At 49.3% G+C, this 13,941-nt stretch overlaps 1 protein-coding gene across 5 annotated transcripts in view; it reads right to left on the bottom strand.

The window, feature by feature from the left end:
* The window catches only part of CPXM2 (carboxypeptidase X, M14 family member 2), a 146,726-nt gene that overhangs the window by 111,726 nt on the left and 21,059 nt on the right, over positions 1 to 13,941 (bottom strand). For 4 of the 5 annotated variants that reach the window (XM_019940194.3, XM_019940193.3, XM_019940195.3 and 1 more), the window contains exon 3: positions 6,486 to 6,595. In XM_019940194.3, the coding sequence (XP_019795753.1) occupies positions 6,486 to 6,595 (110 nt within the window). Of the gene's footprint in view, positions 1 to 2,472; positions 2,633 to 6,485; positions 6,596 to 6,721; positions 6,953 to 13,941 lie in introns of those variants that run through there. The other variant, XM_019940196.3, reaches the window with a different exon arrangement.

The following is a 13,941-nucleotide window of genomic DNA, read 5'->3' as shown; positions in this document are numbered from 1 at the left end:
CCAGCACAGGGCCCAGGACACAGGAGGTCCTCCAGAAACATTGGCTAAAAGATCAGGGACTGGTTCTGGTTTTGCTCATCATCGTCTCCCCAGGACTTGTGATTTTTAGTGTCTGCCTAGCACCAATAAGGTCCCCAGGAGGTGGGGTTTTTAACGAAATGAATGAATACAAGAAAGAATCTGTTCCGATCTTTCTTTCCATCCTCCCTTCCTGTCTTTCATACTCTCTCCACACGAGGCTTCCCTGCTTGTGCAGTGTGTGCTGTGTCCACTGGAGCCCCAGCTCCGAATGACCTGCACCCCTGACTCTTAACTGTACACGTCCAGGAGACAGTCTGGCTGGCCTGCGTCTGGCTGGGCAGACAGCCCAGAGGGCCCATCCCCACGAGGCACCATTTGAGAAGGCACAGTTGGGTTGTGCCAACTGAATGGACATGAGGTCCCATGGGGGTGACTGCTGACACCCATCAGACTTCTCTGGGTCTCGCCAGGATGTGGGCCTGGAAGGTACTAGGTGATGCAGAAGCCAGTGGTCAAGGAGATGAGTCAGAAGGTGGGGTGCTGGGGGAAACCACAAGCTAGTGAACACACTGAACCTTCTCGTGGGCACCTGAGACGCACCAAAAGGAGCACGGAAAACCCTACGGCCGGAAAAGTTCAGTCTGAGCCTCAGCTCTGCACTTACTGGCTGTCGGGTTAGGGCAGGTCAGTCAGCCTCTGACTTCAATTCCTTTTCTCTAACCAGAGTTTCCCTCTGAGTATGCTGAAGATGAAATGAAATATTAACTTAATGAAATTTAGTAAAATAGTAAAGAAAAATCCACACGGCAAGCAGAACGGAGTCCACTCCTGCACCAGGGAGTCGGTGCTTCCAGAATGGCCTGGGATCCAAAGGTCAGGCGTCTCTGTTACTCGGGGCTCCCCTGTCCTCGTTGCCCTGCTCTGTTCCTAGTTATCACACTCGCGTTTCACGATGCTTCCGAGAATGAGACCAGGACGTCAACCTCATTATGGCAAATTCTCACTTTGAACTTTCCAAAAGTCATGATTTAAAATACTCAGTCCTGCTATTCCCATAAAAATCCTAATACCTCAAATTCCAACATCTTGGCATCCAAACACTGTGTCCCAGACTGTTTCTTGAAGCCAGATGCGGAATGAAATCCCTTTATCGGAAACGAGCACAACATTCCTTGATTTGGAAACTCTCCCCACTGTGATGATTTCTGCCTCTGCAGCGCCCAGCACATAAACAGCCCCCAGTGAGGGCTTGTCGAGTCACAGCAAGGGTTTGTACAGCCAGAAAGAAATGGGAGGCTGACAGGCAGAGAAATGGGATGGTGTGAAGGAACAGACAGGCTTTGGGGTCAGAAGACCTCGGGTGCAGACGATTCCAGCAACAGGCAGGAGCGGGGGAGAGCGGGGTGATGCCTGAGAAAACCATGCTGCCCTGGGTGGTCCCCATACGCTCCCCGCCCAGATAAACGTGGGGCACCAGGGGTCTCAGGGCCAAAGAGGACAAGGGGACAGATGTGTGGGATGTGCCCATGCTCGTGAACTTCGACATCAGGATAAAACTTGGTTCAATGCTCTATAACCGACTCCCTGTGGGTATATCTGAAGCCACGGGCGTTGGCCATCTTCATGGCTTACACCTCATGTCAGGTAAAAAGATGATCAGGTCATTGGCAGTGGGTTCTAATATCAGCACCCAGCTGCTCTGTGGAATTTATTGAATGGAATGACTTACAAGAGGAGCTGTGTTTCGTTCCAGTGGTGCTGAGAAATGGTTCAGACAGATGCTATTATAACCACACATTTCCTCATCAAAGAGGGCTCACACACGTGAGACAGGTCGTGGGCCACAGAGAGTCAAATAATGGTGACCAGGCATTGCAAAGACGTCTGCAGGTGTTAATGCCCCATGTTTTTTCTTGCAACCTCAAAACAACAGCTCTTTCTTTAAAACTCTGATCAGAGGGTTTCCCTGGTGGCACAGTGGTTGAGAGTCTGCCTGCCGATGCAGGGGATGCGGGTTCATGCCCCGGTCCGGGAAGATCCCACATGCCGCAGAGCAGCTGGGCCTGTGAGCCATGGCCGCTGAGCCTGTGTGTCCGGAGCCTGTGCCCCGCAACGGGAGAGGCCACAACAGTGAGAGACCCGCGTACCGCAAAAAAAAAAAAAAAAATTGTTTTCAGTCAATTTAACGTGTCTCCTTACCAGTAGTGATGTTTTTTGGAATTGATTGTTGTTGTTGTTGTTCTGATTACAGAGCTGCATAGATTTTGAACCTTATTTTTCCTGTGAACTTGGATTTTATAAGTGCAAGATTTTGCAGACGATGAGCATTTACTGAACTGCATTTGCCACGTTATAGCAGAAACACCTGTCTCGGTGTTAGTCCGTTGGGAGATGCTGTAAAAGAATGCCTTAGACTGGGGGGCTTAGGAGCAACACAGATTTATTCCTCACAGTTCTGGTGGCTGGAAAGTCCAAGATCAAGGTGCCGGCCGATTCGGAGTCTGGTGAGGGAGGGCCTGCTTCCTGGTTCATAGACGACTGTCTTCTCCTTTGTCCTCACGTGGTGGAAGGGGTGAGGCGGACTCTCAACCACTGCGCCACCAGGGAAGCCCTGATTTAAAACAATTTTTTAAATACAGCTATGATGATAGAATTTGACCTTAAAAAACCACAGTTAAAGCAGTATGGTGGAAAGGGGTGTAAGGAAGAATGGAAGCTGCTGGGTTGTGAGCAAATGGGCAAAGGACCTGAGTGGTAAGCGTCCTAGGACAGGGCACACGGCCACCCTAGCCAGGGCACCGCAGAGTGACGAGCACCATGGACAGGACCGAGTTCTTCCGAGGCTTCTGCCCGCAGCCGTGTTGATGGTCCCCGGGGTCAGGGCTGCCGCCTGGTCCCGCAAAACACTGATGTACTGGCAAAAATGGTACATGAACCAACCCTACTTCTGTGCCACAATGACATCATCCCATACTTGCCAATCACACATGAGCAAATTTGCAATAACGAAACACCAAGACGTCCAACCTGCCTGCACCAACCCCATCCACTTCGGGGAGACTTCAAGGCAGCCACGGTGCCCTTCGCACTGCAGCAGCTCCCCAGGAGCACCTATGAGGCACATACATATGTGCAGACACAGTGCTGACAGTGTGGGAATCTCATAAAAACAAGATTCACACGACCTGGGGAGGGTGACCCATGAGTAAATCAATGTGAGATAAACGTCAGAAAAGAGACTCGCACATGGTTTAATAATCATCCGGAGATGCCTAGAACACTTTAGCTGTTGGTCGCGACAGTTTTATGGCGTCGTTTGGAGCAGCAGCTCCAGGTTTAAAGCAGCTTGGAGTCACATCCTGCCTCTCCTGGGAAATCTCAACAAAGTTACTCTACCGATCCATGCAGCTGTTTTCTATGAGACAGAAGTAATAATAATAATAGTCCTTGTCTCACGCCAAGGAATAAATGAAATAATGCAGGTAAAGCACTCAGCACAGCACCAGTGACTATCAGAGCTGCTTCCAGCTCTCCTTCTGCTGGAGACTGAGGCATCTGGAGGAAAGGGAACAAACAGGAGCTTTTCTTCTTGGCTCTGTAAGGGCCGTACAGTTCCGGTACATAAAGGGCACTTTGCAACGGTCAGGTGAGTGAACAGATTTTAATGGGCACGAACGTGGCATTTGAGAATTGCTGAGGATGACTCTCCTTCTTCCTCCTTCTGATCCTCACATTCCGAGAAGTGAGCGAAGGTGAGCATCTTGCCTAAAGCCTGTCGGCTCGTCAGCAGGAGGACCAGGGAGCGGCCGAGCCTGAGTTCTGGGTGGATCACAATCACGCCTGCAGAGCCTGACCAGCAAAGGGCTGGACTGACCTCGCTCACATCCTGCACTAAATGCGTTTAAATACGGTTTCTAATTCCAATACCTTGCTGTTTCTCACACATAAAATTCCATGAGCTTGACAAGCCTACCAAATACTCAGATGTGAGACAAGATGCAGTTATGTTTAAACTGCATTCAAACTGCATGTGTGGGAAGATGCATTTTGGGGCACCTGTGGCAGTGGAATCACGCTTCACCTGGCACCAGTTCTGGAAAGTGGGACCCACCAAAGGGCGTCTGTCCTTAAAGCTACCGAACACTTTAAGCAGAGGAGTGAGAAATCCCAGTAAATGTTTTAAAATTATAAATCATCTCATTTCACTGCTCAAGGAATCCTGTGAGTGCTTGGGACTCCCATGTTTTTGATGAGGAAACTGAGGCTCAGAGACGTGAGATAATTGTTCCCAAAGTCCCCAGATCTAGATGTGTCAAGGTCAAGGTCTGAACTCAGCCTGACCGACTGGACTGCATGCGGCGTGTCCACTCTGCCCATGGGTTTCCCAACTGGAAGCATGTGACCCCTATCCTCTGCCCCCCCCCCCCACATATTTAGGACTCACTGGGCCTCTCCTTTTCTGACCGGAAGTGTGGGTAAATGTGAACACTTCCTCTTTCATAAAGGATAACTTCATTTCTAGAGAAAGAATCCAAGGCATCAGATGACAGATCCACTAAGTAATGCAGGAAGTAGGCCTGCAGACATTTGGATGTAGCCCTGCTCAGATCTGACTTCATTTACTTGGAGGACTGCAGCCCATGACAGATGCTGGGGGCACTCGGATTATTAGCAGGTACTCCTGTCTGCACTTTGAGAGTGCATCCTCTGGTAAAACAGTGTCCAGCTGTACACATCCAAATGTTTCTTACCAGCTGTTATTAAAAAGGAAGAAGAACAAATATTTTTAAACCAACTTTAGATTTCATGAAAGTTCGTTCTGAAAACGTACTACCTGAATTCTTCTGAACTGAAAAGTGGTTATGGTTGAGTGCTTTGAAAGTCTATTTGATGCGGTCGAGAGGAGGGAAGAGATCCTTGGAGTCGGAGCTCTGCTCAGATGTCCCCCTGCTGAGCCCAGGGGCTCCCTGGGAAGGGGTCTCATGCACTCTTGTCCAGTTCTCAGCACGGCAGCTGCCCGTAGCACGTTTACAGTGACAGCTGGGGGAATGAGTTGTCAGCTCTGCCGCTTAGAAGCTGTGAGCCTTGAGTGCAGCCTTGACGACCCCACATCGTGTGCATGAAAGGACTGCCTTCCTCCCCGGAGGCTTGCTGAGACGGCACATGTGCCAAAGGGCTTGGAAACCACACAGTTATGGATCAGGTGGGGAAAGAAACTAAAATATCAGGGACCCACACTCTTGGAGAACCACATAGGATGGCATGGGATCAAACACCAACCTGAGAAGGGGTAGATCAGCTGGAACCAGAGCAGGAGGGAAAAGGCACCCGAGATGCGTTGGCAGAAAAACAACCCCCTCCCCAACAAAGACGTCACGTGCTAATCCTAGAACCCGCGAGCACTCGAAGTTACGTGACAAAGGGGAATGAAGGTTGCAGATGCAGTTAAGGCTGCTTAGGATGGGGAGATGGTCCCAGACTATCCAGGTGGGCTCGATGTACTCACAAGAGTCCTTAAAAGCGGAAGAGGGAAGCAGAAGAGAGAACCAGAGAGGTGGCAGCCTGAGAAGGTCTCAACCTGCCACCGCTGGCTTAGGAAAACAAGGAATGTGGGAGCCTCTAGAAGCTGGAACAGGGTAAGAAACAAGTCTCCCTGAGAACCTCCAGAAAGAACACAGCCCTACCGACACCTCGACTGGAGCCCAACGAGCCGTCTATCCTCCAGAACTGTAAGAGGATGAACCTGTGCTGCATAAGTGGCTACACTTACGACAAGTTGTGAGAGCAGCACAAGGACGCGATGTCACGGCTGAACCAGGGTTTACACTGCTTGGGCAAAGTGGAGGGAGGGGACGTTGCAGGCCGGGGACCTGCTTGGGAAAAGGCCTGCAGCCAGGAAGCGCACGGTGCAAGGAGGGAGCCTGGAGGAGCCCACCTTCCAGGAGCAGGACCTTGACAGCACCGAGGGCCAAGGTTACGGAGGCCTTTGAGCCTCCGGGAGGGAGGCCAGACACGATGAACACTACTAAGGGTTTGACCTGGCGGAACACAACGGAAGGAGCCACAGAACAGCCTGGAAGAAGCAAGTGTGGCAGAGGTGAGAAGCATCAGCAGGGAGGCAAGAGAGGACAAAGGTCACTGCCGGCCCATGGCCGCAGCTGTCCAGCCTTCTCTCCTGCCCTTTTCTCACAGATCAATCACATGGAGGTGACCTATCTGGGCCCAGGAAGCAGCAGCATCCTTTTTACTAACTAGTCTCTGGAGACACGTATCCTGAGTCTCAGGGTTCATTCTCTAAAATGCGGATTCTGCAGCAAGGCCCTCCCCATCGTGAGAATTAGAGCTAATTCGTGTTAAATGCCAGACACGGAGCCTGCCCCGAGCTCAGTGAACCATCGCTGTGTCTGTGGCCAGAGCAACTAGCCCTGCAGTCAGAATCCTTCCCACGGCGCGGGCGCCTGTACCTGGATGTTGAGTCTCCCCCGATGCGCCCCCAGGCCGTAGCGCTTCGAAGTGGACGCGTGGAGCTGGAAGTCTGTGATTTTTAAGGTTTCCAGACCGAGAGGCGGGCAACCTGGAAAGGACAACGCTTATTAAAAACAAGGACAGATGTTGACAGAAACTTCTGGTTTTCTAAATCTGGCCACGTGCTTCTCCGTCTTTCCCCTGAGCTCCCGCTCAGCACTGCAGCCCCACTCACTGGTATGCGCAGCGTTTCCGGACCAACGCTGTCGATTCAACTGTTGACATCATGCCAGTTTTCCTTCTTGTCGGCATTTCCTTTCTGGGTGTTTTTGCCCTGATATTCCTTCTGTCTGATGCTGTCCATGCTACTGTCTGAGGCTGTTTCCAATTAAGGATCCTTCCGCAGTGTGACTCAGCCAGGGAGAGTTACTGGTTAGAAATTTCAGAACGATTCCATGGCTGAGCTCTGCAAATTAATCAGAACGTGTTGATTTCGCTTCAGCAACTCTTGCCTTTGTATTGTGAATACTAATGAGCAGAGCGACAGAAAAACACAAACAAACAAACCAACAAACCTATTGTCTTCCGTTCCTGGCAAAAGTGGCAATTTTGAGAATGGCTACTCCACGCAGTTTTGTCCAAGCTGCCCCTGGAATAAGATGCTAGCGCTTGGGCAGGCCCTTGGCCATCATCCCAATCCAGCCCATCGTCCCTACGGATAAGAGCTTTAACGGCAGCCCTGGGGCCGGATCCCAGGCCTCCTGATTCCTGGGCTGCTATTCTCACCACCCACCCTACCATGGGGCTGGAAATCTCCAAGTGATGCTACCTTCCTCAAATCTGGCCCTGGAGAAAGAAAACAAACACTCGGGAGGAGAAGTGAACAAAATCTACTTCTGTGAAAAATCCCTAGTGTAACAGAGGCAAATTTTAAAAGCCCGGTGGGTCACTGCTGAGATGGAAGTGCCCCTGGGGACCCCTGGGGACGTGAGCGTGTCTGTCCAGCCACAACAAACCCCTGCAGGGAAAAAGCCCTTCTGGTCCTGGGAGGCTGGAGGAGGTGGCGGAACAGTGCCCGCAGGGCATGCTCTGCGGGCACCAGGTAGAAAGTCTGTCCAGGTGCTGCAGCCAGAGGAATTCAGACCTGCCGGGACCTGAGACGCCATCAAGTCCTCCCCTTGAGTTCTCAGAAGAGGAAACCGAGGCCCCGAGACTCGAGGCGAACCACCCGAGGCGTCCCTGCCAGCGGCAGAGCCACGCCTCAGATCCCGGTCTCCAGACTCTCAGCTCCGGGCTTTCAAACGATGCCACGCTCTCCCCTGCCCACATCTGCCGGGAGGCTGCCTGTACCAGCACAGGGAAGCAGAGGTACTGCTGCCCAGCGTGGCAAAGAGCACAAGAGAGGAAGTGACAGTTCCACTGGCACCGGCCTGATGCTGCCCCAGGATTCGGAAGCCTTCAGGTGGCCTCGTGATCATTCTCAAGATTTTTGGCAGGTCTGCTCAACGTCCAGAATAAAAGCTGCTTCTCCTCCTTGGACTCACCCGCAATGTAGAACAATACCACGTGGGAAAGAAAACGACACAGGATGACCACGAAACCTGGCCAGCTCTCGAGACCACCTCTTGGTCCTCGAGGGGACACCTGCAGAACTTCACTCAGCTGCGGCCTGGACTTTGACACAGTGGGGGACTGCTGCTACCAGAGCCCCAAAGGCTGTAAGCCTAACAAAACCCACAGAATGAATCAGCCGTCTCAAGGAAACCTCCGTATCTTCAAAACGGGAACTCCAGAAGGGCAGAGGGGACAGGAAGCAGACGAGCGGCCTCCTCCCAGCCACGATTCCTGCCTTGTCCATGGCTTCCAGGAGACAAGAGACAATCACACTAACACAAGGCTTCTCACTGGCAACTCCTGCATCCAAGGGCTGAGGGGAAGGAATGAGAATCTAGAACCCACGATCTGTCAACAGTCAAAAGGGCATCTTCAGTCAATGCTTAGAAAATCATAACCTCATCACTCCCATCATAACCTCAGATTCTTGCTGAAAATACTGCTGGACTAATGTGTCAGACACACACACACACACACACACACACACACACACACACACACCCCACATGGGACATAAGAGCTGAGGGCTCTGTGCAGTGACTCCCCCCAAAAGAGCCCAGTGCGCTCTACCTGCCAAAGAACTCCAAAAGCAATGCTAAGTGGAAGCAAGAAGCTGGAATTCCTTTGGTCTTACATTCTCAAAGATACACCCGGCCCCTGTCCAGAGAGCAGTCCGTCATGATACCATCTCCCAACAGGCAGGACTTTTCTCCATCTTCAGAAAATATTACTCAGGAAGCCAGGGGTGCTGCCTCGAGGATCAAATAAATGGAGGAGACACAAGTGTTTCAAAGCTTAATTTAAATCTCCACAATCAGAAAGTCAAAAGGCCAGGCAGAGTGATGGCATCATTACTGGAGCGTGATATGTTGGTATTATAATCAAGATTATAATGTCAACTGAGGAGATAATTACTAGGCTGAAAGAGTGCTTGAAGTCAATGGGAAGCTCATTCCCAGCTCTTCACCCCTCCCCTGTGTTCTGAGTCCCCAGCCAGGCTGCACGGAGGTAGTAGCTCTGGCAGTAACTCAGCCAGGACTCAGCTCCTGGGCCAAGCTGTCCCAGCAGCAGCCCCTGAACAGCCCTCGAGGCAGCTCCCTGTTCCTCCTCCAAAAACAAACAAAACCCTTTATCATCAAATCACATTTTTGTTTTTTCTAAGAGGAAAAGACTCTAATCCTGGGAAGCATGTGGGTGAGGAGAACATGAAAAAAAATGTGTGAAAAGAACACTTCAGGAAAATATTAATTAGAGATGGGAGATGTGTCATAATCTGGAGGAAAGAGTGACAGTCGTCACGGATGACTCGACTTTCCTCTTCCAGGCAGCGCGGCTCCTGAGAACACCCTGTGCTGAGCGGGGCACTGCCTCCCAGGCCTGAGCTCTGTTCCCAGGACGTGGGCGAAAAGGGGACCCTCTGCCGCATTCCACACCTCCCCTTCGACAAGTGCACGCAGGCACACACACGTTTAACTAAATCTGTCCCTGGCTAAAATTCTCTGCATTGCAGCCACTTTACAAAATGGGCATTAGCACTACGGCAATATATTTATTACTCTCGCCACCATCAATTACCATATGTGCATGTATCAGCTCTGTAACACATCAGGGGCGCTCATGGCATTTCATTTTGTGACCTATAAGTTACGGAGCACAGTCAGACTAGAACACCCTCAGTGCCCTAAATCTGTCTGCAGGCGAGGCTGTTATGAGAGTCAAGAGAATCATTTTAAAAGGTTTGGGGAGCAATGAAAGCAACTACCGTGAGTCAGAGCCTCTGAAGACACTTTGTCATTTAATCTTCACAAGAACCGTGAGAGATGGGCATTACCATCCCCATTTTACACGTAAACAAGGACTCAAAGAGGCTTACACAGAGTTAAGCAGCTCCGAAGTACCTGAGTTAGAATTTGAAAATCAAGTGTGACATAAAATCCCAGGCACGGTCTTTACGCCACCGCCCTTGGACTGGAAAACTCCACAGTGTGGTACAAATGCAAGTTGCATGGTGGCATGTGGGGTCACAGGGAAGACAGGAAGTGAGGCTGGGACGGGGGTCACCAGTTGGCAGAGGGGAGCTCAGAGTCCAAGGTCTTCTGGCCTGCTGTGAAGTCTGCTGGAAACAGAGCAAAGGGTTCTCCATAGACCTCGAGAGCACTGCCAGGGGCAAGCTCACAGCCATGCTGAACTTTTGTTTTCATGGTCGCCTATAAACCGGATAAGTCTTAGAACATTCTTTCCTTCGCCTTTCTGAACTTGACATTCTCTTGGATCAGTGAGAGTGTGAGGGCCCTTCCTGGTGCACCGGAGAGTGTTTGCAGTGGCTCTTTGCCCGTCTCAGAAGTCGCTGGCTTCCCAGAGGGCACGCCTCCCTTGGGGTCTTGCAAAGGAGCTAATCCCAGCCTTATCTAATCACCCCTGGAAAGCTCCTCCCTCACTTCTGGACTCCTTTAGGCAGCAGTTCTCACCCTGACCCAACATCAGAATCTTCTGGAGAGAAAAAAAAAAAAAAAAGATACCTAGACCCCCTCCCCAGAGACTCTGATCCACGGGACGGCAGAGTGGCCCGGGCCCGAGTCTAAGGCTCCCAAGTGAATCTTCTGAGACCTTGGTTGGCTGGTGTCCCTTACCCGTAACGCTGCACAAACTCGGGATTCTCTTTCCCAGGCCCCAGGGGGTCAAGCAGAGGAAACTCTCAGGGAGCTGGGTATCAGCCCACGCTGGTGGAAGCCACTCATGCCTGGAGCCTGCCAGACCCTCGTGTAATCTAGAAGCTCCGACCTCAGATCAGTGGTGGCCTCACATGCAAAGCCTCCAGAGACTTCGTCCCTCAACACCCACCCCTCTCATCCTACCCACCCCAACCTAAGAAAAGTACAGACCACACTGTGAAGGTCCCAGGGCAGCAACCATGAGTTCTCATCATTGAAGTCCCAAAGCCCAAATCGGTGTTTCCCGCGTGAATGAATGAATGAATTTGTAATACAATCCAATATAACTAATAATCACTATGTCTGCATCGTCATGGAAAATTAAGTCTGTTCTTTACATATCGCTTATAAAGCCAAAAAAGGAATAATTGGTTCAAAAGAGCACTTCTCAAACCTCAATCCCTTGCTTATCATCTCCATGAATTTTTCCAGGCACTATTGCTTAATTGATTACTCTTACTTAATTTTTAATTAAGTCAAATAATTTCAATGGAAATATGTTAGTGTCAAAAGAAATCTTATTACTAGAACATAGAAAAATATATTCATGATCTTGGGGTAGGTTAAAAAAAAGTTTAAACGTGAAACAAAAGTACTAAAGGAAAATATTGATGAACAGTCTATATTAAATTTAAGAAGATCTGTTACTCTAGAGACACAAGTGCTAGAATGAAAAGGTAAGCCAGAGCGTGAGAAGGTATTTACTATGCATATTAATAACAAAGGACTCACATCCACAATATTTTTAAGAAAAGCATAAAAAACAAACAAAAACCATCCTATAAATCCATAAGAAGAGCAATGAGCAAAAGAGCTGAAGAGGCATTCACAAAAGAAGATATCTTCATGGTGAGTAAACATTAGTCATTAGCTTTCAGGAAAATGCGAATGAAGACCACAGCGAGATACCAGTCCATACCCATGAATACGAATACAACGAGAAAGACACAATATCAAATGTTGGTGAGGAAGTGGAACAACACTGCTGGCACAAGTGTTAACTGGTACAACCAATTTGGAAAACTCTCTAGGAGTATTTACTACAGATCCTCAGGCCCTAGGACCCAGCAATTCTACTTCTAGGTATACACGCAACAGAAACACCTTCATACACATGCCAAAAGATTCAGGCAAGAATAAGCCTAGCAGAACTATATGTAATAGCCAGAGACTGAAAACAAGTCAAATGTCCACTAATAGGAGAATGAATAAATTGCGGGATAGTCATGCAATAGAAAACTATAAACTAATGAAAATAAGTGAGCCGTAGCTCTACGCAACATGGATGAATCGCGTACACATAATATTGAGTGAAAGAAATCAGCCACAAAGAGAGTACAACGTATGATTCCATGAACGTAGGCTCAAAACAGGCAAAAGTCATCTCTGACAGTGGTTGTCTGTGAGCAGGACCTGGAGGAAGGCCTCAGAGGTTCTGGTCATGTTCTGTTTCTGATCAAGACGACAGTGATAATGGCGCATTCACACTATATGGGAGTGGTGTAGGTGGCAACCCAATAAGTTATATCCTTATGATTTCTAGACGTTTCTGTATGCATGGCACACTTCAATACTAATAATTTTTAACAGGCTTAGCTTTTCCTGACTATTGCATCATATTAATACCAGACTAAGTCTGTTTATCCAACTCAAAGAGTGAAAGAGAATTATGCTGAGGTAATAAAGCCAATCGCAAAAAAGTGTATACTGTATGATTCCACTTACCTAACATTCTTAAAAAACAAAATTATAGAAACAGGACACAGATGAGTGGTTGCCAGAAGCTAGTGACTGGGGAAGGGAGGGTGTGGCTATAAAGGGGGAGCACCAGGAAGCCTTATGGTGATGGAACTGTCCTGTATCTGTGGTGTTTATTTCCATGAAACTACACGTGCATAGGACCACGTACACCCACACATGCCCACACATATGCGCACATGCATAACTGGTGGGGTCCAAACATGCTCTGTGGACTGTACCAATGCCAATGGCCTGATTTTGTTATTGTACCAGTTACCCAAAATGCACTGGAGGAAGCAGGCTGAAGGGAGCACAAGACCCATTTGTTTGCAATTTCCCGTGGGTCTATAATTACTTCAAAAGAAAAAGCTTTTGGGGCTTCCCTGGTGGCTCAGTGGTTAAGAATCTGCCTGCCAATGCAAGGGACACGGGTTCGAGCCCTGGTCTGGGAAGATCCCACATGCCATGGAGCAACTAAGCCCATGCGCCACGACTACTGAGCCTGTGCTCTAAAGCCCGTGCACCACAACTACTGAGCCTGCACTCTAGAGCCCACAAGCCACAACTACTGAGCCCGCGTGCCACAACTACTGAAGCCTGCGTGCCTAGAGCCTGTGCTCCGCAACAAGCGAAGCCACCGCAGTGAGAAGCCCGTGCACCGTAACGAAGAGTAACCCCCGCTCACAACAACTAGAGAAAGCTGGCACACAGCAAGGACAACCCAACACAGCCAAAAATAAAAACAAACAAATAAATAAATAAATTTATAAAAAAAGAAAAAGCTTTTTTAAGGGATCTTAAAAGGGACAACCTTCTCATAATGTGTTCAGGGTTATTTACCATAATTCATAAAGTCGCCAGTTGTACGGAGGCATCATAGACTTTGGGGAACTCTAGCTTAAAATGTTGCAGCCTCTCCCAAACTCATCCTAAAAAACTATGAAGAGGCAGATAAGTAAAGACTCCCAGCAGTGCTTTAACCTAATGCCAGAGGTGGAAGAACATTCACCACATGTGAGTCCAATGGGGACAGTTGGGAAAAAAAATGGAGATGACCAGAGGAAGGACAGAAAAACCCTTCACCCCTCTTGCATGCCTCCATTTTGAAACCCAGGGTCTGCAGCAACTAGAAAATTGCACATTTATCTCTAAAGCCCAGATGGGGCTTTCTGAGGTGGCTGGGTGCTCACCTCTCCCCCCAGCCAAGTTTCTACAACTGTTTGGATCAGAAGTTCTTAAAACACAACTGGACAGGAGGTAGGGGGAGGTGTGGCAGTCTGACAGTGTGGGGACAAAAAGAACACTGATAACCGCATATGAAGGTGATTATAGTTCCCCAAGAATCCCATCAGATCACAGTGTCTAAGAACCAGCAGTGAGGGAAGGAGTT

The sequence above is a fragment of the Tursiops truncatus genome, chromosome 16 (genome assembly GCF_011762595.2).
Source record: "Tursiops truncatus isolate mTurTru1 chromosome 16, mTurTru1.mat.Y, whole genome shotgun sequence".
Taxonomy (NCBI): Eukaryota; Metazoa; Chordata; class Mammalia; order Artiodactyla; family Delphinidae; genus Tursiops; species Tursiops truncatus.
Note: the sequence above shows the minus strand (reverse complement) of the source record. Positions and strands in the feature narration are given on the sequence as shown.